Here is a 24,459-nt window from a genome sequence, read left to right as displayed (position 1 = left end):
GCCGGAGAGACAGACATGAAGAGATGGAGCAACATGAGTCGAGCTGAGCTGAGTAGAGTTAGAGGTAGACTTCGATACTAGTTCCTGCTGCTAGAATTGGGCGCTTTCTGTGGCTGCTGGACTGTGCCGGGTAAGTTGCGAGAGTGCGCTCATTTGGGTGGATGTTATGATATGCTTTATCTCCTTTGCAAAGACCTTCTCTTCTTCGACCCTTTGCTAGATTTGCCATCTTCTTCTTCTCTTTCTGCTTCTTCTTCCTCTTTTTCCAACCAACTCTACATTTATGACTTCAGTATCTCCACGACAAGTTGAAATCCAATTAGTATTGAATAAAACAAAACGAGTGGAACTGAGTCAAAGTCTGCTGCTAATACCTCTGCCATCGCCACTACCACTGCCACTACTACTATAGCAAAACACGCATTTTTCTGCCACTATTTACTGCCTCCAACACCCGCCACCGCTGACTTTCTACAAGTGAGTTCTGAGTGTGGAATACGGACTGTAAACCCACTTGAAAGAGAGGAAAGAAAGAGAGAGAACCTGAGCGACGGCAGCATCAAGCCCATCCTCAACCTCCTTTCCTCACTGCCCCCGCTTCCCCACAAACTTTTCAAAAATTACTTGTTCTTCTGACAGCTTCAAAGAATCAGCGAAAAACATATAGTCACATACACGTCTATATTGCTTAGAATCAACTAAACAAGACACATTAGAAGAGTTATAGGAAGAAGAAGAGGAACCAAATTTTTTTTTTTTTTTTTATATATATATGAGATTGAGGATGGAGTTGTTAACGTTGGAAAAGTTTATACCCTTGTTGGAACCTTTTGCCAACAAAGAGCACCTTTCACCAGCCGAGTCGATACAATTGACTTTGTTGATCACGGAGATTTTGGTTGACAACCACATCGACTTCAAGTTGTTGAAGTTTTTGAGTCGGTATTTCACCCAACAATCGTTTGATGATGTTATCGAGGAACGCAATATCGAACACCAATGCGGTTATGTTTTGTGTAACAACCAGCCCAAGCTGTTGGTGAGAAGGTTGAGCTTGAACAGCAACGGCACAACAACAGCGCAGCTCTCAGATTTTGGAGCTTCAACAAGATACCAAATCTATAATAGAAAGCCATCGATTATACTACCCAACACTTATTTAAGCCAATTCTGCTGCAAGGAACACTACCAAGCGAGCACGTTTTACCGAAATCAATTGTCAAACGAAGCCCTATTTACAAGAAAAAACATCACGGTGATACCCCCGTTTGAAGGCGGCAGAATGTATTTTGAAAACTCGATAACCTTGCTCGAGGAAGTCTTGGCGAAGCACAAGGAGTTGAAAGAACAGGGCAGGACCATGGCCGAGGTTATAGCCATGATGAATGGTTTGAGCATTGATGGAAATGAAATGAATGACGAAACAAACAAATTGATCAAGATTATTGAAGATTTTGAAATTGTCGAAAAGGAACCTGAACTGCAATCACAACCGGTAATGTTCAGGAATAGTAATAATAACAATCGATTGTTTGAAGTGGGTGATGAGGCAACGAGTGAGGAAGACCATAGTAATGGTGATGATTTAGCACATCGGCGTATCGAAGGTTACGCTTCAAAGAGTTTAGGAAGTCATGTGGTGTAGAATGTATCCCCAAGAATAGTTTTAATGACAAAGTTACGAATCATCTTGAATGTTTTTTTATTTTAGTAGTTTTATTTTCATTTCACCAACGACGACTCAACTCTTTCAACATTTTATCGCCATCTTTTTCAATGACATTGCCAAATTGAAACGAGCGCAACTTGTGCAGTTTCATAAAGTCGCCCAATTTCATTCCTCTACCAGCACGATCTTCCGCACTATAATATCGCTGGGGCATCTTGAGTTTCGCTTCAACCGGCACCGCCGAATTCGGCGGCGAGACAATCTCACTATGCTTCAACACCTTGTACTTCTTTAGATCCAGAATCAATGCATGGTACCGCTCAGCTCGAGCGCAATACATCTCATCGCACAGTTTTTGGAGTCTCTCTTGCTCCAATTGCAAATCAAAACTCAACGGCCGACCGCACGCGTCAGCTAGCTTATCTCCAATCATCTGCGTCACGGCAGCCAACTCGCTAGTCCAATCAATCGCCAGCCCCATGTCCTCTTCCTCTGCTGCTGTTGCTGTTGTTGCCTCGCGTTGCTTCGTTGCACGCTCCAAAAACCACTCATACATCTCTTCATCCTCGCCATAACGTTGATAAAACAGGCGCGGTCTAATCAACTCGTCATCGCCAAACCCTTTACTGCCCTTGACTCCATACATCCCCGACTTGTCCATATTTTCCTCAGCCACTGGCTCCGTGGAGTTCCAAATGTTGAGTATTCGAGAGCACAAGACCTGTTCCTTGATCCTTTGACTAACTTCTTTCCTACCGATGGCATATTTAAAAGGCGACATTAAATACGGCACCCCGCGAACGCCAGCTTGTGTGACTTTGGCGACGGCTTGATACGGGCCATGTTCATTCACTACCCGCTGGAGCTGGTTCATGTACATATCGTTGATTTCAAACTCCATATCGGGCACTAGCAAAGCCTCAACCATGTCTTGGTCAAATGCTTCATTCACCAGATCTTGATTCAGCGCGGCTACCACGTGCGAACTGTGGTAGGAATCTCCCGATGCTCGCAAGTTGTCACTGGTATATGGCAATAGTTGCGGATTGGGGATCTTGCCGTCAACGATTAGTCGATTAATGTATCGTAGCAACAACATTTGACCATTCTTGCTAGCTTGATGCCGCTTGCTTTTCAACAAGTCTAAAGTTGACAATTTGGGACTTTCAGTCAATGGCTGACCGATTTTCTGCCTCTTTAAGTGGGCCAAGGAGTAAGCCTTGCCTCGTTTCAAATTGATGCTCCTATCGTTGATTTCTTTCTTGTTGTGCAAAAATTGCACTCGACGTTTCTGCCATTGCCATAGCGAGTCGTGGTAGTCCTGGACCCACCGGGTAAGAGGCGCCCAGTTGCCAGTATCAAGCGCTGCATCTAAGTGTTCCACTAGATGGATTCCACGTTGGACGCCTTGAGCAATGCCAAACGTGGTGTGGTAATTCTTGGTGAATGCTTCATAAGCCCCGATTTTCAATTCCCAGTAGAGTGTTTTGCCTCGCTCATCTCCACATTTTCGTAGCCTCACGGCCTTGCGCAAAATCACTCGGTATAGATCGCATATCGCTCGTTTATGAGCTGGATTTGACTTGAGTTGACTTAGCACATGTTCCATGGTCTGAATATCATGGAGTAGATTTTTTTGTTTTTGCAGCGATAAGATATGCTTCCTATTCTTTTTCTTTCTTGTTAGTGGGTTTGACACTTTCCATCAGAATATACGCGATCATTTTTCACCCTAGCTTCACGGCCGTAGACAACTCTCCCCACTACAACTTCACGAACATGGTACGTTTCAGACCAATTGATGATTGAGTAACCCATCAAGACCCATGACTAACTCGACGAAAATATGAATTTAGCCGCCAAAGAAGAAACTCGCAACAATAACCATCCTCAAACTCAAAAAGGGGAAACTCACATATACGCTAACGGTGCAACCACCAATAACGCTCGACGCGATCAAGACTCAGCTTGCCGTTGCTATAAACAGCTCAGGAGGCTTGCAATCTGCAGAGGAGGAAGTGGTGGATGAGGAAATAGACGCCATTGAAGACGACATAGTCGCCGACGCGGATGGAGAAGATGAGGAAGATATACCCGTACCGAAATCCGAATACATCGAAGAAGAAGAAGAAGAAGAAGAGGAACAAGGGGAGCAAGTGATGGAGGAAGTGAGTGGGGAAACGGTTGAAGCTGACGATATCAGAGTTGCCGTGCCGCGAAATCCCGCTTCTCCATATGATAACGAGTGGGTAGAATTGGATGACTCGAACGTCGAGGAAGTGGCGTTCAAGGACTACTACATTCTCGCGTTTGCGACTATACCGGGCGAAGAGTTTTCCATAGTTGAAGCAGCTTACGAAGAATAGATTTGGAAGAGCAATAATATACGCCCTTGTTTCTTTCTCTTTTCGTTCTCATTTATTTATACTATATTCTATACTTTCTTGCCGCTCAATTTTCTGACTCCCCCCGAGTTGACTCGACGGCCAGAGTATGATGGGTGCGACCCCAGTTCTATTCGTGGCTTTGTCGATCTCGATTTCGAGACTCTCAAGCCATTGGATGGTGACGGTCCTGGTCCAGGCGACGATGACATTGCCGTGCTTGTTGTTTTCGTTGTTGTCACCACGGTGGTTTTAGTTGAATGGTGTTGCTGCTGGTGGATGTTTGCCGACAAGGAGCGTAGGGCGCGCCAGTCGGACAGTTTTCTATAGGGTGTGCTCTCGGCGAACCTGCCAGGGGAGCTGTGCACTATTCCGTGCATGGTGTTTTCGTCATCGGAATTATTGGCCATTTCAACGCTGGGCACTTCTCCCTCTCCCTCTTCTTCTACTTCGTCTACTCCTCCGTGTTGTTGTTCTTCTTCTTCGTCTGGTTCCTCGATGTATTTTCTAGGTTGACCTGGAGATTCCAAGGGTACTGCCGTTTGAATCTTTGTGGCAAGAGCACCACTGATCTTGCGTCTTCTGATTGGCGTTGTCGAGAACGAAGAGTCGTTGGCTATAGAGGAATTGACTTGGCTCATGAGCTGCATCTGCTGCTCCCTTTGAGCTCTCTTGGCGTCTCTCATTCTCTGCTTGAAATCTTCGTAGGCACACAAGGGATATAAATTACCAATAAATTCATCGGGTCTGTTATCCAACACCATGGTGTGTCTCCAGTCCCTGAAATAGTTCTGGTTGAGGTAGAGCCAATGCTGCTGCGGCCCAACAACCATCCCGGGTCTGATCATCCGCATGTATGCTATGCACTCGTTTGCAGTGAATCCGTGCGTGTAGATCAAATGGGCTCCAATCAAGCAGCCGGTACGGCCCAAGCCGGCTTTGCAGTGCACGGCGATTTTGCCGCCCTTGTTGATGATGCATTCTGCCGCGCCAATGAATTTCTGCACGTACTCCAACGAGGGGCAAGTGCCATCTTCAAAGATCATATCAATGTGTTTCATATTCCTCTTGGTGAACTCGCGAGCATCGTACAAGTGGGAGTTTAGTCTCACCACGAGCTGCACATTGTTCTCGACAAAATAATTCAAAACCTTTTTGAAGGGCTCATTCAAACTCGAGCTTCGTTTCCCCTGGACGGGAGATGCAAACGCAATAAAATCCTTGGATATGACGTTGAAGTCGCCTTGGTCGACTCGTTCATACTGTTCGTACTCTTCAAGATTAAACGTCGTCAAATTGATCATGCCTCTTTCCTTGGCTCTCCACATGGCGTAAACAATGTCCTGGATGGTGATTTCGTAGTCGGCACTCGAGTACCCGGCATCTCTGAAGCTCGAAAAGGGAGGCTCAAATTGGGCTATCGGCTGCAAGACTTGGTGCGGCGACCACGACTGCACTAGTATCATGTAACAGCATAACAAGCACGCGGCATTGGCGCGCTGCTTGGGGCAAGAACTGCTGTAAAAGACAACTCCTTTCCCCTGGTTCTCGTCTTCATTCAAGATATTGTGAAGCACCACTGCAAACCGATACAAGTTGCTTATGTTTAGAGGACCAAAGTCCAAGTGGAACGCATTATAGGGCAACGCGTCCTCCACGGTGAAATACACTAGATCCTTGGTGTCGGCTGGCGCATAGTCGTATGCTCCGAGATAAATCCTATCTAGAAACGACTGGTTAGTCAACAAAGCTCTTTTTCCACCCGTCTGGTTCTTCTACTTTTGTTGTAGCTGCATGGGTCACATACTCTTTAAGAATTCAATAAGTGGAACACTGATCTTACTCTTTCCCATTACTGATACAATTCACCGAGGAAAAAAAAAAAACAAAAAAAAACAAAAAAACAACAAGAAAACACTTGGGAAATGGCAAGGTTTGCAGAGGAAACAGATTGCTATTGTGGGTATCCGGCAAGAGCTGCTCTTGAATCAGTAGAATTGTGAGATCTTTTGATGTTCAGATGAAGTTTCCTTTTATTTGATCTTTGAAAGCTGCTCTAGTACCATATTGCAAAACATGGGTGTTTTGATTTTTCCAGCGGGAAACTGTGTGTTTACATTGTCCACCAGTTGGGATCGGAATTGTGCGCCGCCACACGACCTTGCTATTGCCACCTCTCCTTCCACAAGTACACATTTCGCGATAAGATTGGCCCAAGCCAGAGACAACGGCCAAACAGCTTGAACAAGCCCAACGAACCCCGAAGAGCCTCGTACCCGGACTCCATATACACATTGCTATGGTATGTATCGCGCTAGGAGCTGCTAGTAATTTTGAAAAAATTACTAACCGGAGTTGCAGTCATCGAACTTGTACTCATTTTCGTCAGAAACATTGTCTGATTTGAAGAAGTTCAGATTCCAAAGCGCGAGGGTGGACAAGATCCAAGCAGTGATATGTATGCAATAAAGGACTGTTGAAACGAAGCATGTTTTTTCCGAAAAAAAAAGGAAGAAAGAACAAACGAAAAAGGAACCACTCTTGCTAACTCTTTTTTTTTTTTTTTTTTTACCAGATTCAATTGATAAGGAGTCTCATGAGATTAGGAAAGAGGATGAAGCTGAAGGGCCGGTAGACTCTACGGAGTCGTTGGTTGAAGAGTTGCCAGATAACAGTCCGCGATACGTGGTGATGTCATACCCAATCAAGACCAGAGACGGGAGACCTCAAACGCCACTCGTGATGATATACTGGATTCCACGAACCGCAGGCCAAGCCAGCCGGATGCTCTACGCTGGTGCTGTGCAGCAGTTTAGAGATAGAGCCGGGGTCTCAAAGTACGTCTAACTGATTCATTTTTTTTTGCCTTTGTTTGAGAACAAAAACATTGAGGATTTAGAGACCGACTAACTAGGTTTTGCTTTTAGGCTTATTCAAATAGAGGAAGAAGAAGACTTTGATGATTTGGAATCGCACTTGGTGTGAATTTCCAATCTTCTAGATGGGGGGGAAGGAGCGCAAGTCGCAATTTAGCCAGGGCATATTCATTTTGGACCGCATTTACTGATAGAGAATAGTATAGAGGGTGCAATAAAGGACGGTTCTTGGAATGAGACGTGTTTGCGTTGGTGTTGGTGGAGGTCAAGTTTGGCAGCACAATTTGGCAGCACAATTTGGCAGCACAATTTGGTGATTGCCTGTCCTGGGACGAATACTGCATGCAAATCTTCTCACGTGACTAGTCGCGGGGTAGTGCACTTTTGCACCAAAAATGAGCTCTCATGAAGTTTTTTTTTTCTCTCTTCCCAGAGGTAAAAATTTTTCACTTTTGCTGAAACACTTTGGATCTAGTTCAGCCCTTCTTTCCTTCTTCACCAAGTCAACTCAATAGAAAACAATCAGTCATCATGGGTCGTATGCATTCATCTGTATGTGGCATCCACTTTCAAGCATGGGGCTAAACCGCCTTTCAAAAAGATACAGCTTTCTTAGCATGCAACTGGATTTAGACATGAGCCTCGATGCTTCAAGGATCTTTCTCAAAGTAAACAACTCGCCTACGGTCGATAGTCTTTTAATGTACCTAGAGTTGTTGCTATATACGCTTTGATTACTTGATACCCTTGAACGTCTTGCAGGATTCTTTTGTTGGACCTTTGACCTTGTGCGCTTGACACTGGACTTTTGGACGTGGAAAAAAAACTTTTCATCGTCGGTCCGGGACCGGGTGTACAGGTCAAGGCCATCTGTCTTCAGTTTGGCACTAGTTTGCTTTACCTTTCTCATTGTTGCGTTCCCTCCCTTGCTACCTTTTTTTTTCAGTTGTAAAGGGCTAGGGTTTAGGGTTGGGATCTGTGCTACTTCAGCGTCTTCTGCAACTATTTCTACTCTGGGACGAAGTTTACTAACATTTTTTTTTTCTTTTTTTTTCAACAGGGTAAAGGTATTTCCTCATCTGCTATTCCATACTCAAGAAACCCACCATCATGGTTCAAATTGTCTGGTGATGACGTTGTTGAGCAAATCATCAAGTACGCCAGAAAAGGTTTGACTCCTTCTTCCATTGGTGTCATCTTGAGAGACGCCCACGGTGTTTCTCAAACCAAGGTTGTCACTGGTAACAAGATCTTGAGAATCTTGAAATCAAACGGCTTGGCTCCAGAAATCCCAGAAGACTTGTACTTTTTGATCAAGAAGGCTGTCTCAGTTAGAAAGCACTTGGAAAGAAACAGAAAGGACAAGGACTCCAAGTTTAGATTGATTTTGATTGAATCAAGAATCCACAGATTGGCTAGATACTACAGAACCGTCAGTGTCTTGCCACCAAACTGGAAATACGAGTCTGCCACCGCTTCTGCTTTGGTCGCTTAAGGGTGCTGTTGAAATATATCTACATATATGCATCTATGTGTGTGTGTGTGTCATCATTTGTATATTCACTTTTAATTGTATCTTAGGGCTTTAATTTCGGGGTTCTGTTCTATTTGAGTGTTGGCAAAGCTCTTGAATATTCCTCTCGATGTGTGTCGTTGGCGTCTTTTGTTTGAAATGTCGATGTCTATGTCTCTATTGCAGTTGATCTGCGTTGGTGCATCGTGATGTATTCTAATCGCGCTTCAACGGTGAAACCCGCTCGAGCAACAAACACCACCACCACTACCACTACCTCTACTACCATCTGCAGCCGACGGTCATCCTTCCCCCCCCCCCACAGGCAATGGATGCGATAACAGAGAGGATCTTCACTGAAACGTCGCTTGAAACAACAACAAATGACGACCCTTCTTTGCTTGCAATCATACTAGATGTGTCCCCGCAAGGATGGTACAACCTACGCAACACAATAACCCTCGTTGATGTGGCCAAATCCCTCCTCGTCTTTCTCAATAGCCACTTGTCACTAAACAATTCCAACCAAGTAGCATTCCTAGCGAGCTCACCTTTGAAATCGGAGTTCTTTTACCCTCATCCGAATGCCAAGTCCACCACCGTCGAAAACTCCAGAATCTCCGCGGGGATGTATCGCCAGTTCAAAAACGTCAACGAAGTCATCATCGAAGAGCTCATCAAATTCCTCGAGTTGACATCGAAGCAGGAATCCTTGCACAAAGTCAATAATCGTCATTCAACAATCACGGGTGCCATCAGCATGGCGCTCACGTATACTAATAGAATCCTCACTTTGGATCAAAGCATCACCACCACGATGGCATCAGCAATGACCACGGCCTCGATGAACAAGTCCGGCAACGCGAGCAGCGGCTCGAGCGGCAACATCTCGACTACGTCTGCAACGCCGATGAAATCCAGAATTCTAATAGTCAGCGCCAGCGACAGCGATGACAATTTAAACTATATCCCGCTCATGAATTGCATCTTTACGGCGCAGAAATTAAAAGTCTCGATAGATATCGCGAAATTGGGTTTTAAAAACTCATCCTATTTGCAACAGGCAAGCGATGCTACAAATGGCGTCTATTTGCACATTGAGGACCCGCGCGGCATCATTCAAGTGTTGTCAACTGCATTTTTCATCGAGCCTAGTCTTCGGCCGTATGTGATCCTCCCGACTAACACACAAGTCAATTATAAAGCTAGTTGCTTTCTAACTAAAAAACCTGTGGATTTGGGGTACGTGTGTTCTGTGTGCTTGTGTATCATGAGCAAGATCCCCGAGGACGCCAGGTGTCCTGCTTGTGCTAGTGATTTTGACAAGAAAATCATCCAGTCCTTGTTGAGGGATCCTCAGGTTGCCCCCAAGAAAAAGAGGAAAATAGGCGATATTGCAAAAGAGGATGGTGAGGAGCCAAACAAGAACGGCGAGGGTGATTTGGTGTGACCTAGTGTGACCTAGTGTGACTCAATGTCAAATTCCCGTTGTTGTAATCTGAACAAATGGATAATCATGCGGGTACTTGTGTTTTTGGATCAAATGTAGTCTCCTCTCGTAGTGGTTGTGAAATTGAGCGTCGCATGTTTCGACAAAACAACGAAACGTCTTTACGCCGCGTGATTTTCGTTTCAATTCAAGAATCGGATTGTGGACTTCATCAATGTGCAAGTATAGTATATGTTCACTGGGGAAAACCTTGTCACATGCTGTACATGAATTTTGATGCGCCATGATGATGTGGGACTCACAATGCAAATACGTTCCAAATTCGAGTCCACAGTATAAACACTTCTCCTTCAAACTTTGGGTCTTGTAAACCACCCGTCTATTTTCTTCTTCATCGTTGTCTTTGTCCTCTTCCCTCCCACGTTTCCTCATGGTGGTGGTGGCATCATCATCACCATCGTCATTATCAACAGCACACTGGGGCACCGAAATTACACTCCAACACGAACCAACGCTACCTCCATACGTCACGTGCAGATATCGCCAACTCCGCCATAAAAGAAAACTGCATCTCTTGATTCACAATCGACCTAAGCCCTACACCTATACCTTCAACAGGCTCCTTTGAAAACCTCTCATACTCCAATATCTTCATTCCAGCACTCGGGATTTTCGCGAATAAACTTCTGCATCAACTCCCTACATTTTTCATCCTTCAAATTGACAACTTCGACTCCTTTCAGTCTCAAATAATCCTCTCCACCAACAAAAGTTTCATTTTCACCCATGACGACCCTCTTGATGCCGTAAAGTAATATGGCACCAGTGCACATATCACAGGGCGATAACGTGGTGTACATGGTGCAGTTCTTGTAGGTTTTACCAGGCAACCGCCCGGCATTTTCCAACACGGACATTTCACCATGTAATATGGCTGACGATTTTTGAACTCGTTGGTTGTAGCCTCTAGATAAGATTTTGCCGTCTTCGGCAACGAGACAGCCTCCTATGGGTATGCCTCCTTCGTTGTATGAGATTTGGGCCTGCTCGTATGCGATTTGCATGTTTTGTTTGTCGTCAAAGGTCATGATTGCCGATAGTTGAACGCTTGCTTCTTTATGAATTTTCTGTTTCTGGAGTGAAAACACTGGCGGAAGTTTAAGTGTATATATGTATTTTGACAGTAGGCGCTGGTGATAGGATGAGGGGGGGGTCAACTTGATTGAAGGTAAGCCGACGTGTTTGCGATGGGCGACGTATATCTCAGCTCCTTCCTGCCCCCCACCGCGAAGAGCGCATTGAATAAATTTCAGTAGCTGCACCAAGAGTAGAACTATAGAGTATTCTGAGATTACAAAAAAAGAAAGATAGCTGATCCCGGTCCAGAATGTCCATTAGTGAAGCTGTTTTTCATTTTGTTCACTCTAGTCGAATGAGTCGAGAGCAACGGGCTGTCTTTGCGACCTATATATATATTGAACGCAGGGTGTTTTCACGGGGGTAAAAGCTATTTGGTGAAGCTAGATCCCATCGTCGAATAGGAATAAGCTGTTAGGTTCAACTTGCGCTTTATTTCTCGATTAGGGCGTCTTTTTGCTTTACCAAATGTTCACGTATAAAATTTTGCGTGGGAATAGTGTGAAATATGACAAATGGAGTCAAGTCCTATCAAGTTTGGACCACATTTTTAAGTCAAAGAGGTGTACCAAGTTTGCAATTGCCCAAGTTATTACAGTGTGACTGTGGAATACAACTATGCTGGCGGCATCTTCTATTCTCATTGCATTGGAGGGCAATTTTCATCGGTTTTGTTGAGTAATTTAGCTGCAAGGAGGTAGCGATTCGCCGCCCCCTACCTTCTTCCACCTCCCTTTCCCAAGTACATGATATATGATCTCGACCAAGTTGTCAAATGAAAAAAAAAAGACAATTTCTTGATCTTTTCACTTTTCACCGCATTGATCCAACAGATAAAAGAGACGTTTATAACACAACACGATTTTCAATCACTTGAATCAAGTCATACAAAAAAAAAACCAGCTATAAAAATTCAATTGCTTTTCGCGCGGACTGCTCCTTTGTGACTTCAACCAACACGCATTTATACGGAAGCACCACCCCGTTTCTTTGCAAACTACTGCATTCCATAGAAGGTATCTCCCAAACGCTTTGCATTTCCTCAAGCTGGCTTTTCATACGAATATGCAACCGGCCCTCTTTGTTTTTAACCTTGGCATCCTGTAAATTGGGGAAAAGCACCTTGACCGAGGCGATTGAATCAACCAAGATCTTGCTTTCTGAGCTCCTAATCTCAATCTGCCACGACTTGAGCAAAAGTTTAAACCGCAAGTCCCAAAGCGACAAATAGCCCTTTTGTGTTGCCACCACGAGCCAAGTAGGGTACGCGTCTCCCAAGGCAAAGTCGCTAATCAATCCAAATGCAAGTGGGTTCTGAAGTGAAAACAATTTTTCCATGGTTATCATGTCGTAGACGATGATTCGCAGCTGGTAGTCGATTGCGTAAATGAGATTGCCACAAGTGCCCAAGTGAGTAATGAAAGTTGGTGACAACGCCTGGCGTATAACAACCGGCTTGGCAATTTTGGAAATTTTGCGATTCTTGTTTCGGATAACGTCGAGCTTCAAGATTCGTATCATGCCGTCTCTCGTGGTGACAATTAGGCAAAATCTGTTCTTGAGAAAAGTCAAGGAGGTGATTCGTGACTTAAAGTCAACCGATTGGCTCGGGTATTTCGCTCTTGCAACGTTGTCCAATTTGGCGATATCCCATACCTTGACAACACCACTCTCGGAACCAGTAGCGAAAATCTCCAGATTAGGAGCCATGGTCAAACATGTAAACGCATCAATATCTTCCGATGATCTGTGCACATTCAAGTCAAATATACTTGGCTCCTGCGGACGCACAACGTTGGGTCTTGCCTTAAGGACTTTCCCAAAGCTGGGAAAATCATTCAATGTTGGGGTCATTGGGTAGCTTTTCAAGAAATTGAGTATGTGAGGGTTGGACCCGTTATAGTCGTGCTTAATGTGGCACGTGGTGATCTTCGAGTCGTCGGCGTGGAAAGTCTTGTGGAAAATATTGGCATCGTTCAACCACGACGGCTTTGAAATTAAACTGGTGCTTTGTTCCATTTCACCGAAAATGTTTGCTTCAACCGTTTGCACTGAGGCCAAAACGCGCTCCATGTTTGGTAGAACGAGCATCGGCTGCTCGCCATGCTCAAAGCTTCTCAACGACACGGCAGCCTCATCGTCAGACTTGCGCACAAACTTTTCGTTGCGCGGCTGATTATTCGGAGCCAACGCTTCTGTTTTGTACACCACGTCGAGAAAGTAGTTTCGTGGCGTCACCAACTTGTCCTCAAAGTCAATGGCTTGGCTCGGCGGAGCTCTGCTCACACGAAAAATATACTCTCTTAACACCAACAACTTCCAGTACGATTTTTCCTCTAGGCCTAACGATTTCAATTTCAAAAGCCACTGTCTGTCTTCTGAACTTAGCTGCATACTATCCTTGCTTCTGCCGTTATTGTATGAAATAACGGTACTGGGTTTCGGCAAATAAACTGAGCGACCCATGCTGTTTGATATCCCCGGCTTTTTCCTATCGAAGCCCTCGCGATGATTCAATAAAGAAAAACTGCCCTTTTGCTGCCAAAACAAAGACTTTGTCGTGAAATTTAACGCCCAACTTTTCATCATGTCAAATGCTTGCTTGCTGAGTGGCCGAGTCAAGCTAGGGTAAAGGGTAGACCAGTTGAACTGGAACAAATCAAACTGCAAATATCCCTTGACCAAAGGGTATAAAAAACAATACCGGTCGGCATCACTCAAGTTGTCGCTGATTGAAATGATCAAGCACACAATCGACTGGCGGATCCATTCATTGGGGTGAAGCAATAGGAATATCGAGCTTGACAAGATTTCCGTGTATATCTCCAAGGCATTAAACTCCAACTTGGAGTTGATGAGTTTCTCCAGCACGAAAAAATTGAAAATCTCGAGCACTTTCAAAGCAACCAATTGTTCTCCTTCGCCCACCGTCTGGATCAAAAGCGGCAAGATGTATTGCTCAAAGGACAATGCTCCAATAAAAGGTCCAATCTCCAACACTGCTGAAAGAAACGCTAATCGCAATGTTGGCGTTGGGTCGTTCAAATACGATATCAAGTGCGGCAAGACTATATCGTTGGTTTTGTCCTTGCCGAAAAACTGGCATAGAGGAAGAATGTTTTCAAGCAAGCTGACCTTGACCGAGGCCTCGGAGTCGGTCAAGATGAGCAATGTCAATTCTTTGAATTTCAGGTCTAGCTGGCTCTTTGAAATGTTCATCGTCGTCACCGACTTCATGACATCGTCGGGAGAATGCATGGTAAAATGCGTTGAGTTGCCAGCTTTGAATGCTTTCGACATGATCCAAAATTTTTTGGCAACAATGGCGAGATACGGTAAACACGTTGCCACGCATCCGTTAACGAGCCGCTTCGAGCGTGCATCGACCTTTATATTCAACAATGCATGTACTTTGGGCAAAAGGTACTCTGGAAAAAGAAGCACGTTGATTGGGGTGATGTAGGAGCAAGACATGACGAGCGTGGTGATGGCGTAAAGTGCGGTGCAAACGACTTTTGGAGACATTTGTTCCGTTTTTTGAAAAGCAGCACCTTCAATGTACTCGTCCAACATTGAGCAAAGGTACGGTAGCGAGCGGTCCAATTTTGACTCGTCGTTTATGTGGTCTGAAAAGGCTAGAATCAACTCGCAGCATTTGATTTTAGACTCGACCAATTTCAAAGATCTCGACAAGGAATTGACAAAGTCCATGATGATGAGTGCCGACTCGTGTACGTCCTCGTCTATGTATCGCTTGGTTGTCATTCGGTAGTTCTTTGGTATTCCCGGCAAGATGAGTTTCATCGGCAAAGGGTCATTTGTAGTAGTGGAAGTAGTAGCAGAATTATTAGTTTTATTATTGGTAGTAGAAGTATTCGTAGTGGCATTTTGGTCAGCGTAGACAAACCCAAGGCTTTCACTTATGTCTTTGAATCTATCAAACACATAGTTTATTTTCTCGTCACTGATTGATACCTCCTCATTTCGCGAGGCCATCTTTGGCACAACAAAGTTGCTTCCGTCATTCAATGTCTCCATCAATTCGTACAAGTAGGTGTAAAAAAACGTTGGGAAACAAATTCCTCTAAATTCTTCAAGCAACTCCCTGGCGCCGGTTCTCTCCGTGGGGTTGACTTTTATCAATTTTTGAACAAGTCGAATCACTTGCGGGTTTTGAACACTCGATAGCTCGGGCACGTAGTCGCCTTTGATGAATTTGAAAAGCTGCGATAGCGTAAACGTGGGCTCGCCATCTAGCCAGAGTTCAGCAATCACGCAGCCCAAGCTGAACAAGTCCATCTCGTCGGTGATGGAGTGGCGCAAGTTGAATGCGCCATCGTCGGTAAAATTCAGGATAGTCTTGGGATTTTCCTGGCTATTGTAGAACCGCTCGGGTGCGATGTAGCACACACGTCGGTCCGAGCTGTTAAAGTAGAATGAGTATTGGCTCGGGTTGTCCTCTGGTAAGTAAATAGGTTTGATCAAGCTGGCAAAGTCCGTGAGCAAGATCCAGTTTGAAGACGTGACTAGAATGTTTTCCAATCGTAGGTCTCCGTGGTGGACATTCAACGAATGCAACTCGCTCACCGTCTTTAATAGCTGGAATGTGATAAATAGCTTTTCAATTGGCTCTAGAAAGGGCCGCAAGGATAGTCGGTCGTATAAATTGATTCTGCCCATGGGTCTGATCAAGTAGCCAGCGCGATCTGTCTCTATTAGCTTGTGCCATGCCAAAACGTTCTTAAAAGGGTACAAGATTGATGACTGTTTGACCAAAAGCTCCAAAATATCCTGGAATTGTATAGTGTAGGAATCTGTCGAGGGCTTGATTAGGATCTTGATGATGACGAGGTACCCCGAGGTTCTATCGATCGCCTTGATGGTCTTGAGGAATCGCGAGTCATTGAGAAGCTCAACAAACTGGTACCTCTCTAGCGCATCAACGTAGGATGAGATGGCCACTGTAGGAGCCGATGGTGCTAGTAGTGATAGCCTCTGGCCCATTGGTCACTTTGTTATGGGGCTTTGGGCTTTGGAGAAGAAGGGAACTAGCTACTGGTGCGTTTATCACAACTTCAACATTTTGAGCGGCGCCATCGGGCTCAACATCGACGAATCAACACTCCCAGTAGAGAAAGGGCGAAAGGGCTGCTATTCCGTCACTCTCTACAGAAATGCCTTATCATGATGACGATGACAACGGAAAGAATATCCCCGGTGCTGCTATAGCTGTCAACGACGCCAATGTTGAGAAAGAGGTGCTTAGATACATGAAAACCGTGCAACATGAAGCCGACGGCATAAACTTGTTCACGTCCTCAGGAACCACATTCACCACCTCCAGCGCCAGTACGCAAACTTCAACAACGGGGCTACGTGACGCTGGAACTAATGCAGGGGCAAGAGAAACCAGAACCAACCCGTGGTCCCTGGAGGTGATGAATGAATTTTTGAGGCTCAAGAGTGAGATACTACAGTCGCAAAGCAACCTGCCCAGAGCACCCGAGCGAGTTCTGGTCAACCTCAATTCCAATGCCGTGTTTACGAAACAGCCTCCCGAGCTCAGCTTTTTCATCGGCCAGTTATCGCGGCGGAAAAGCTTTGAGGCCTTGCTGAAGATGACCCAGATAATGAGCTCCACGACGACGACGAACGCTGCATTCAGCAGATGGATTTGGAACTTGTTCCTCAAAATCGACTACATCTTAGAGGCAAACGAGTGTTTCATACTACGAGATTTGGCCAAGAAAGCCAAGGCCCTAAAGACACAGTTGCTAGAAGGTGGAAAAGACAAAGAACCGGCCTCGTCCGTCGCCTTGTTCACTTTGGATATGATAACACTACTTGTGGGCACTTATTATCGCCAAGCTGACCTTCTATACAACACCTCCTTTGAATGCTAAATTATTCTCCTCTCTCTTTGTCTTTCTTTTGCTTCCGTGGGAAGGAGGAGGGTGCTGGTGGTAGATTGTAGACGCTTGGTGGTGCAAGTTCCCTACAATCTCATCGGGTCAACGAGAACTCTCAACCATTGCATTTTTTTCAACACTCACCACCCTCCACGCCCGAACAGCGCAATCAACCACCACGAACGGCAACAAGATGTCATCAAAGCAAAGAGAAGACTTGGTCGTACCGTATGTTCAACAGCCAGCACAATGGGGTCCCAAAAAATAGGACAACAGTGCAGTACTAACGCTCATTCGTTCAGTTACAAGCATGTCGCTTCCAAACCCAGAAGAGACGCATCCAACATCATAGCGCAATCGTTGCCCATGGCAGCGATGTTCATGAAGAACAAGGTCTTGGCGTGGGCAGCCTTGTTCCTCGCAGTGCAATCGTATTTGCAGGAGCCGATCAACAAGCCCCAGACGGATGACAAGGGACAAGCTGAACAACCAGCGTTGTTGAGAATTTTGTTTGCTGTGGCTGCAGTGGGAACTTGCTATATGGACCTTTTCTTTCCCTCGACGAATCCAGCGTTGAGAAAGGCTGCTAGTGTTGCAACGGAAACAATGACTACGATAGCTGCGGCTGCTACTAGCTAAGAAAAGGTGAGATTAAATTTCTTGATTAATACATATTGATACATAATTGAAATGACAGATGATGAATATGAAAATGATGATGACCTTGATCTATTCCCCAATGGTTGCAAGAGCGTCAATTAAAACACTATCTAATCCGACGTATGAGGCAATCAATTTTCTAGACTGTGTATCCCATTTTAGATCGCACAATCCCCTTGTTGAGTCATCTTGCGTGCTTTCAGGGATCGGAGGTGCATAAATGCCAACACATTTGACAAGGTTTTTCTCCTTCTTCTTTTCATATCTCCCCTTCCTTTCCTTCTCCTTATCTTCCTCCGCCTTCTCTCTAGGCGACTTCTGTTGCGTGACATCCCATATCGTAATCTTTCCCAAATCATCCCCGATGGCTAAAAGCTCGCCACTCGGTGCAAGTGCCGAGATGAGAACTAGCGCATCTTTATTTACAAGTGAACGTTCGTGCTCGCTGAAGTTGTTTTTGCTTCTGAATAGCTCGGTACTCTTGATGACATCACCGGTGTCTGCATCCCATATATTTAAAACGGCATCCATTGAAACCGATAGCAAAATGTTCCTGCTCTTAGCTGGTATCCACTCTAAATCAATAATCGGAGCGTTATGTAGTTTGCAGAAAGGCTGCTTCTCCAACCGAACGTTTAGATTTAAACTCGTTTGACTCGATGCTGAGCTCCACACTTTGATTTCGTAATCAAAATCGGAACAGGAGGCAAGTAGCTTGGCTTCATTGTGGCTGTTCAAACTTAGGAGCAGAATTGGATTGTCGTGTCCCAATAGCGTACCAAGAGTGTGCACTTCGTACAAACCAGCTCCAAATGGCGGCGGTTTAATGTCGTTGATTTTGATGGTGTTGTTAGTCGACGAGATTGCAAATTTATCGTCGGTAAGCCACGCCACCGCCAGGAGCGGCGAGTTGTTTGCGTCTGTTTCATTCTTGAGCTGGCCGATAAGCGATAATGTCAGTCCGTCAAATATGCTCATCACATTTTCGCTATCCACAGTCATGACAAATCGGCCCAGCGGGCTCCAATAAAGATTAATAACAATGGTTTTCTTGGCCTCCTGCCGTAGGTCTTCAACAAACGCATTAGCAATGTTCTTGAGCCGGCCCTGTGGCGACCAGGCCCGTAGCTCGCTGAATGCACCCGCAGTGACAATGAGGTCGCCCAGAGGCGCCCATGATACCACGTTGATTTCGTTTTTCACGTTCAAAATATCGGGGTGACTCAATTGTATCGACTCCACGACCGCGCCCTGCCGTATTGTGCTTAGTGTGGCCTTGCCATCACATCTACTATACGCAAACGCCTGACCGTCAGGGTTCCAGGAGGCATTTACACTGGGGAGGAAACTGATCTGGGGCGACATTTGGCGAGTTTCGAAATCGCGAGAGTCCTGCTTGTCACCGTTGTTTGCATGGCTTCGATGTATCGGCTCTTTCCCGTTGGCATCGTGCATATCCACATCGTTTTCAAGGCCGTTGACGCTGGTTTCATTCTTGAGCTTGAACCTTGCTTGATCCACTATCTGCGAGCTCGAGTGGCCACCAATGTTGTTTTCGATGCTCTTCAACTCATTTTGAACTAGCGAGCCCAAAAACGTGTAATCGCTGTCTTCTTTCGCCTCGGCTTCCGCTATGGTATACAAGATCCCCTTCTGAACAAGCTCTACTAGACACCCCGGCTGTATCTTCTCAATGATTTTGAAATTATCGTCGTTTTCATAACTCAGACACTGCGACTGGCGATCAAATGTGTAAGCAGACAAATCGTATCCTGTTTCCTGGAAATACCGCCATATTAGGTAGTTTAGTTCCTTGCTTGTTAAAGACATCAACCCTGTGAATTACAGCTTATCAAAGTAAGGAATGAGTCGACTTTGCTGTACTTGTACAGATGTATATGTGTATATACCCTCCTGTGGTGGTTGTTCTGGCTTCTTGTTGGTGTTTTTTTGATCTTTACTGGTGTCGCAAGTGAGATGTCGCATTTGGTTTTTTCACGACACCGTAGGCGCCCACTGCACTCAGGAACCACCAACCCATTATTGAACCGCTGTCACAATGTATATCCGCAGGGGCCTTGATCAACAACAACAAGAGCAAGAACGACATCTACGTCTATCTACTCGTTGCATGGGAGTCAGAATGAACAAGATAGGAGAGAGGCGAAAGAGCAGGGCAACGTGGCAGAAGGCAGAAGTTGTCAACAATAACCCATATGCCAACAACAATTTGACTCGAGTGGAGACTAATCGAAGTGTCTTTAATGCTCCTGAACGTGGAGACTCATTTGGTGCTGGTAATGGTGGTGGCGGTGGTGGTGGCGGCGGTTTTGGTGCAAACCCATATGCCAATATCAACACATTGCAAGTGCCTGGCGCGAACTCGGAAGCGAACCCAAATAGAGCCCAGAGCAGAAGATTGAGTATTCACGTTGCAGCACACCAGAATGGCCGGTCTTTTTCACAGGGTGGGGAAAACTTTGACGTGTCACGGGCTCCGCCACTCCCTGACAAGTTTGTGTCGAGGCCATTGACCATCAAGCAAAAGATTTTTCAAGAGTTGGACCAGGGATCGGCAGCCGAGATTGATGACTATTACAAGACACTATTGAAGCAGAACCAAATCATAACGCGAGATATCAAGGAAAACATCAACCAAAATCAAAAGAATATTTTGGAATTGACAAATGACTTGAAAGAGACCCAGGAGGAGTTGTTGAATATGAGAAATACCACGAGCGAGCTTTTCAAAGTCTTGGAGGAGTTTAAAGAAACTGCCGAGCGCAGATTGAATTTGGAGTACGAGCCACAGCACCAGCAGCAACTACAACTGCAGGGAAATGTGAAAAACGTGCAAAACAAGCTCAAGGATAGGTCCTCTGTGCTTGTTCTTGAAAATGCATGGGCCAAGCAGATACAATCCTTGTTCAAAAACGTCGAAGGTGCCTCAAAGTTTATTCAGCCTTTACCCGGGAGACACGTGTTGGCCGAGAGCGGCAGGTGGCATGAAGTAAACCCCGGTACTTGGAAACGTGGCAACCCGAGCCACTTGTTTGTTTTAAACGACTTGATCCTCATTGCGGGCAAGAATGCAGCAAGCAATGCCAATGGAGTTATTGATCCGAGGAACAGTGCGCGAAAGTCAAGTAAACTACAAGCACTACAATGCTGGCCATTGACTCAGGTTTCGTTAGCTCAGGTGAAGCCTCCCACGGAAAAGGACTCGTTGTACTTTATCAGCATCAAGACGAAATCCTTGAGCTTCATCTACCAGACTGAGAGGTATGAGCATTTGGTCAAGATCACTGATGCTTTCAACAAGGGCAAAAGCGAAATGATCCACGAGCAACGAGTGCAGCGTGGAAGCATCAGCGTGGAGAATAGGCGTCCGTTATCAGTAAACGAGTCGAGAGACGAGAAACGACAGTTGAGAGAAAGTTTGAGAAATTCAGGATCACATGAAACGGGTGGCATAGTGGATGAGCAGGGTAAGAGAAGAAGCGGTGGCGGCATTGTGAGCAGAGGAGGAGGAGGAGGAGGAACCATCCATGGCAGCCCAAGCAAGAGAAACTCTTCCGATTTTGTTCTCGATGATATCAGTGCGCGAGTGCATTCAAGAAACCGGTCGCATGATTTCGGCACCAGCGGTGGTGGTGGTGGCACGATCAAGTATTCCGGTTCCGTGAATGGCAAATCTGATTTTTTCCACAATATCAAGAGATTAGAAGACAGTCTAGACGATGTCGATATCGAAATCTCGCACAATGATTACCTGCACGCGGTCGACTTGCTCGCCACCATCGAGTCGAAACTCTTGCATTTCGAAGCAGTGTTGAATAAACAGAAGAACACCAGTGTGGCATCCAGTGCCGCTGACGAACTCTTGCTTATTGATGTCACAAAATTCAAGATTTCCAACAGGAAAGACGAGATCATCCAGTGCCTATTTTTCGATCTCCTGAATAAAGTCTGCCAGTTAACGGCGCAGGAGATATCGCGAATAATCAAGATTTTTGATCAACTAGATAGTCTCGAGCCTGGTATCCAGGCCTATTTGACCTCGACCTCGCTCCACCTTTCCAATACGGTGTCGAAATTGATTGTGGGGCTCCAGGGAAGCACCAAGATCGACGTGGTCAACTACTTGTCCAACTTGATGGTGATCAACGTGGCCATCGTGAAGAGAACGATTGAAATCTACAATTCGAAAATCATCCCCGTGTTGCGCAACTCGCTGACAAAGAGAAAAAACACGCTTGACTCGTCCGGGTTGATATTTTGGTGTCTAGAGGAGTTTACCAAGTTGTGCAAGACTATAAAGAAGCATTTGTATGGTACATTGTTGATTATCGATGGGCACAACTACGAGACGGATGAGCCCGTTTACAAGATCAAGGATGCTAAATTGTATGCTGATTTCTTGAATATCATGCACGAACAGTTGGATGAGTTGAAGGATGTGGGGTTGGATGTGGATTTCGTTTTTGAAAGTATTTTAAACTTGGAATAAAATGGCCATGACTTTGTTGCAAATATCTTAAAAAATTCTTTCTGGATTTTGCTCTTTTATAATTTATCATAAAGCATCATCAAGTCGTAGTGTTCTCGGAAATAGGCACCGCGACGTTTCAAGTAGACCAAAATCACACTGGCAACAGTCAAGATGCCCATCAAGATGGAAAACAATATCCCCGGCCCAATGGCGCGAAGGAGCGGCTCCACGATAAACGTAGCAATGGCAGCCAAGATCTGCCGGATCAAATTGTTCAACGCCACCCCCGTGGCGCCCTTTCCCGGCAACGAGTCCACCAAGTAAGTCACGGTGGCACCAATGACCAACATTGATGCGAAACCACATATCGCGGTGCCAATCAAGGGCACGAGCCAAAACTCGCCATACTTGATGGTCCAGCCAAAGATGAGACACGCCATGGGGTACAATATCACGGCGAGGACCAAGTTCCACGAGATGCGCGACTCTGGAACGAGCTCGCCGTGTTTCTTGGCGTACTGGTTGAGCAAATGGTCGTTCCAGCGGCCGCCAATCATCGATGCCGCGAGGTAGGTGACGGAGTTGGGGATGTACATTAGCCCCACGATGATCTGGCTGAAATGATAGGGCTCGCGCGCGTACTCGTACGAGATGGTCATGTTGAAGAAGTAGATTACGGCGAAGGATATGCCGGAGTAGATGATGACGAGGAGTACGGGTGGATATCGGAGTAGGACGAGGGAATGGAGCGGGCGTATGAACAAGTCGTAGGCGTTTGTTCTAAACTCTTGCATTTTGGTCCTTGGTCTTGATTCTTCTTCTTCTCCTTCTCGTTCTTGTTGGCCTCCTTCAATGTTCAGTTTGACTGACGGGGTCGCGGTACCGGCACCGGCAGAGATGCGTGGTTCCAATGGCATATTGGACATGGAGCGACGGATTTCCCCCGCGAGATAGTTCTGCTGTATCCTTCGCAGATAGTTTGATCTATTCGTGGTGAGCCGTGATAACGTGGGCATCACTGGATCGTAGATGGGGCCCTCTTCTTCCTCTTCTTCAATAATGGATCGTATTGATCTCGTGCTCGATCTGCGGCTCATGTTGGTGGCGACTCTTTGCAACTCATTGTCGTCTATAGTGTCTGTAGTGATGCCGCGGGGCTCTACGTCGTGAGGTTCCAATTTCTCGCCTTGCCCGCTCGAGTTGCTGCTGCCGCCGTCGGCGTGTTCCTCCTTCTTTTCATCAACGTGCTGGTGTTGATCATCATGACGCTGCAATACGCTTTTCAACACTGCCAAGTTATCGAGCTTTCTTAATGTCTCTGGAAGCATAAAGGTGATGCTGAGCAAGTTGCAAGCAGCGAAAATCATCAATAGCCACTGGGTGGCTCGCCAGCCCCACGCTTGCGAAACGGCACCACCAACAATGGGAGCCAAGAATGGGCCCATCAAGGGGCCCAAATAGTACCAGCCCATGGCTTTGCCTCTCTCTTGCGGCGCAAACAAGTCAGCAATGGTTCCAGCGCCTACTGCTTGGACACTAGCAGACGAACCGCCTTGAAGCACTCTCAATACAATCAAGGCACCAATACTGGGGGATAATGACGTTCCGATACTAAACGCCACGAAAAGGACAAAACTGATGAAATACACAGAGCGTCTTCCAAATCGTTCGCTAAAGGAAGACCACCAAAGTGGGAATATGCCCAAGGACAATAAATATATACCAACGGAGACGTTAACCATGGAGGTTGTTGTATGCAATTTGTCCACAATGTCGTCAATGGCGGGCAACATGATGGAGGTACCCATTGGTCCCGTTATCGATGCTAATGCAATGATGCAGACTATAAGGTATTTTATTCTTAGTGGATAATCTCTTGCATCGTGGTATTCTGGAACGATTACTAGACCTGCTAATAATCCTCTTTTTTCCAGATGTTTGACGCGAAGCGATTTTCTCGAACTTTGCGTGAGATTAGTTTTAGAACTTTGGTTTGTTTTTGCAGTTTGAAATCGGTCTAGTTTCGCCTCTTCTAGTTGTTGTAGTTGTTGCTGCTGTCTCTGTTGCTGGCGTTGGAGTGATTCAAATGACGTGATACCGCGCTCGAGGTCTGCCACTGGGCCTAGTATGGGGTTTGGGGGCTCATGCATGTGGTCCTCGTCGTCATCGTTGCTATGAGAATGAGCAAGACTCCGGTCTCTTTCCGTGATGGGTTGAATCGGGTGGCTTGCAGATGCCGCGTTTGATGATACCGATGCTAGCGAGGCATTTTCTTCCGTTGGAGCTTCGTTGTTCCCAAAATCATGGTGACCACTTGCAGAGGTCGCTAGCGAAGCTGAGTCTGTGGGTTTAGGTGCTCCTTGGGCCAT

The 24,459-nt window shown here is 45.8% G+C and overlaps 14 protein-coding genes across 14 annotated transcripts; 7 read left to right on the top strand and 7 right to left on the bottom strand. All coding sequences in view use genetic code 12, as the record gives it.

Moving 5' to 3' along the window:
- Positions 1–772: 772 nt before the first annotated feature.
- Positions 773–1,645, top strand: LODBEIA_P42850 (uncharacterized protein; the record flags this gene model as incomplete). The annotated part of the gene is made up of 1 exon (XM_066974489.1): positions 773–1,645. The coding sequence occupies one exon, from the start codon at positions 773–775 to the stop codon at positions 1,643–1,645; it is 873 nt and encodes a 290-aa protein (XP_066831223.1).
- Positions 1,646–1,727: 82 nt separating this feature from the next.
- LODBEIA_P42840 (uncharacterized protein) lies at positions 1,728–3,278 on the bottom strand (the record flags this gene model as incomplete). The annotated part of the gene is made up of 1 exon (XM_066974488.1): positions 1,728–3,278. The coding sequence occupies one exon, from the start codon at positions 3,276–3,278 to the stop codon at positions 1,728–1,730; it is 1,551 nt and encodes a 516-aa protein (XP_066831222.1).
- Positions 3,279–3,448: 170 nt separating this feature from the next.
- LODBEIA_P42830 (uncharacterized protein) lies at positions 3,449–4,035 on the top strand (the record flags this gene model as incomplete). The annotated part of the gene is made up of 2 exons (XM_066974487.1): positions 3,449–3,451; positions 3,526–4,035. The coding sequence occupies 2 exons, from the start codon at positions 3,449–3,451 to the stop codon at positions 4,033–4,035; spliced, it is 513 nt and encodes a 170-aa protein (XP_066831221.1).
- A 68-nt stretch (positions 4,036–4,103) lies between these two features.
- On the bottom strand, positions 4,104–5,906 carry LODBEIA_P42820 (uncharacterized protein; the record flags this gene model as incomplete). Its single annotated transcript, XM_066974486.1, has 2 exons — positions 4,104–5,776; positions 5,861–5,906. 2 exons carry the CDS (start codon positions 5,904–5,906, stop codon positions 4,104–4,106), a joined length of 1,719 nt encoding a protein of 572 aa, XP_066831220.1.
- A 1,554-nt stretch (positions 5,907–7,460) lies between these two features.
- Positions 7,461–8,424, top strand: LODBEIA_P42810 (40S ribosomal protein uS15; the record flags this gene model as incomplete). The annotated part of the gene is made up of 2 exons (XM_066974485.1): positions 7,461–7,481; positions 7,990–8,424. 2 exons carry the CDS (start codon positions 7,461–7,463, stop codon positions 8,422–8,424), a joined length of 456 nt encoding a protein of 151 aa, XP_066831219.1.
- A 346-nt stretch (positions 8,425–8,770) lies between these two features.
- Positions 8,771–9,892, top strand: LODBEIA_P42800 (uncharacterized protein; the record flags this gene model as incomplete). The annotated part of the gene is made up of 1 exon (XM_066974484.1): positions 8,771–9,892. One exon carries the CDS (start codon positions 8,771–8,773, stop codon positions 9,890–9,892), a length of 1,122 nt encoding a protein of 373 aa, XP_066831218.1.
- A 27-nt stretch (positions 9,893–9,919) lies between these two features.
- LODBEIA_P42790 (uncharacterized protein) lies at positions 9,920–10,324 on the bottom strand (the record flags this gene model as incomplete). Its single annotated transcript, XM_066974482.1, has 1 exon — positions 9,920–10,324. The coding sequence occupies one exon, from the start codon at positions 10,322–10,324 to the stop codon at positions 9,920–9,922; it is 405 nt and encodes a 134-aa protein (XP_066831217.1).
- Positions 10,325–10,527: 203 nt separating this feature from the next.
- On the bottom strand, positions 10,528–10,980 carry LODBEIA_P42780 (uncharacterized protein; the record flags this gene model as incomplete). The annotated part of the gene is made up of 1 exon (XM_066974481.1): positions 10,528–10,980. One exon carries the CDS (start codon positions 10,978–10,980, stop codon positions 10,528–10,530), a length of 453 nt encoding a protein of 150 aa, XP_066831216.1.
- A 952-nt stretch (positions 10,981–11,932) lies between these two features.
- Positions 11,933–16,033, bottom strand: LODBEIA_P42770 (uncharacterized protein; the record flags this gene model as incomplete). The annotated part of the gene is made up of 1 exon (XM_066974480.1): positions 11,933–16,033. The coding sequence occupies one exon, from the start codon at positions 16,031–16,033 to the stop codon at positions 11,933–11,935; it is 4,101 nt and encodes a 1,366-aa protein (XP_066831215.1).
- Positions 16,034–16,203: 170 nt separating this feature from the next.
- On the top strand, positions 16,204–16,932 carry LODBEIA_P42760 (uncharacterized protein; the record flags this gene model as incomplete). Its single annotated transcript, XM_066974479.1, has 1 exon — positions 16,204–16,932. The coding sequence occupies one exon, from the start codon at positions 16,204–16,206 to the stop codon at positions 16,930–16,932; it is 729 nt and encodes a 242-aa protein (XP_066831214.1).
- A 199-nt stretch (positions 16,933–17,131) lies between these two features.
- Positions 17,132–17,577, top strand: LODBEIA_P42750 (uncharacterized protein; the record flags this gene model as incomplete). The annotated part of the gene is made up of 2 exons (XM_066974478.1): positions 17,132–17,166; positions 17,241–17,577. The coding sequence occupies 2 exons, from the start codon at positions 17,132–17,134 to the stop codon at positions 17,575–17,577; spliced, it is 372 nt and encodes a 123-aa protein (XP_066831213.1).
- Positions 17,578–17,667: 90 nt separating this feature from the next.
- LODBEIA_P42740 (uncharacterized protein) lies at positions 17,668–19,428 on the bottom strand (the record flags this gene model as incomplete). The annotated part of the gene is made up of 1 exon (XM_066974477.1): positions 17,668–19,428. The coding sequence occupies one exon, from the start codon at positions 19,426–19,428 to the stop codon at positions 17,668–17,670; it is 1,761 nt and encodes a 586-aa protein (XP_066831212.1).
- A 229-nt stretch (positions 19,429–19,657) lies between these two features.
- LODBEIA_P42730 (uncharacterized protein) lies at positions 19,658–22,108 on the top strand (the record flags this gene model as incomplete). The annotated part of the gene is made up of 1 exon (XM_066974476.1): positions 19,658–22,108. The coding sequence occupies one exon, from the start codon at positions 19,658–19,660 to the stop codon at positions 22,106–22,108; it is 2,451 nt and encodes an 816-aa protein (XP_066831211.1).
- Positions 22,109–22,164: 56 nt separating this feature from the next.
- LODBEIA_P42720 (uncharacterized protein) lies at positions 22,165–24,459 on the bottom strand (the record flags this gene model as incomplete). Its single annotated transcript, XM_066974475.1, has 1 exon — positions 22,165–24,459. One exon carries the CDS (start codon positions 24,457–24,459, stop codon positions 22,165–22,167), a length of 2,295 nt encoding a protein of 764 aa, XP_066831210.1.

This window comes from Lodderomyces beijingensis (assembly GCF_963989305.1).
Source record: "Lodderomyces beijingensis strain CBS 14171 genome assembly, chromosome: 5".
Lineage (NCBI taxonomy): Eukaryota > Fungi > Ascomycota > Pichiomycetes > Serinales > Debaryomycetaceae > Lodderomyces > Lodderomyces beijingensis.
This window is presented reverse-complemented; position numbering and strand designations above follow the sequence as displayed.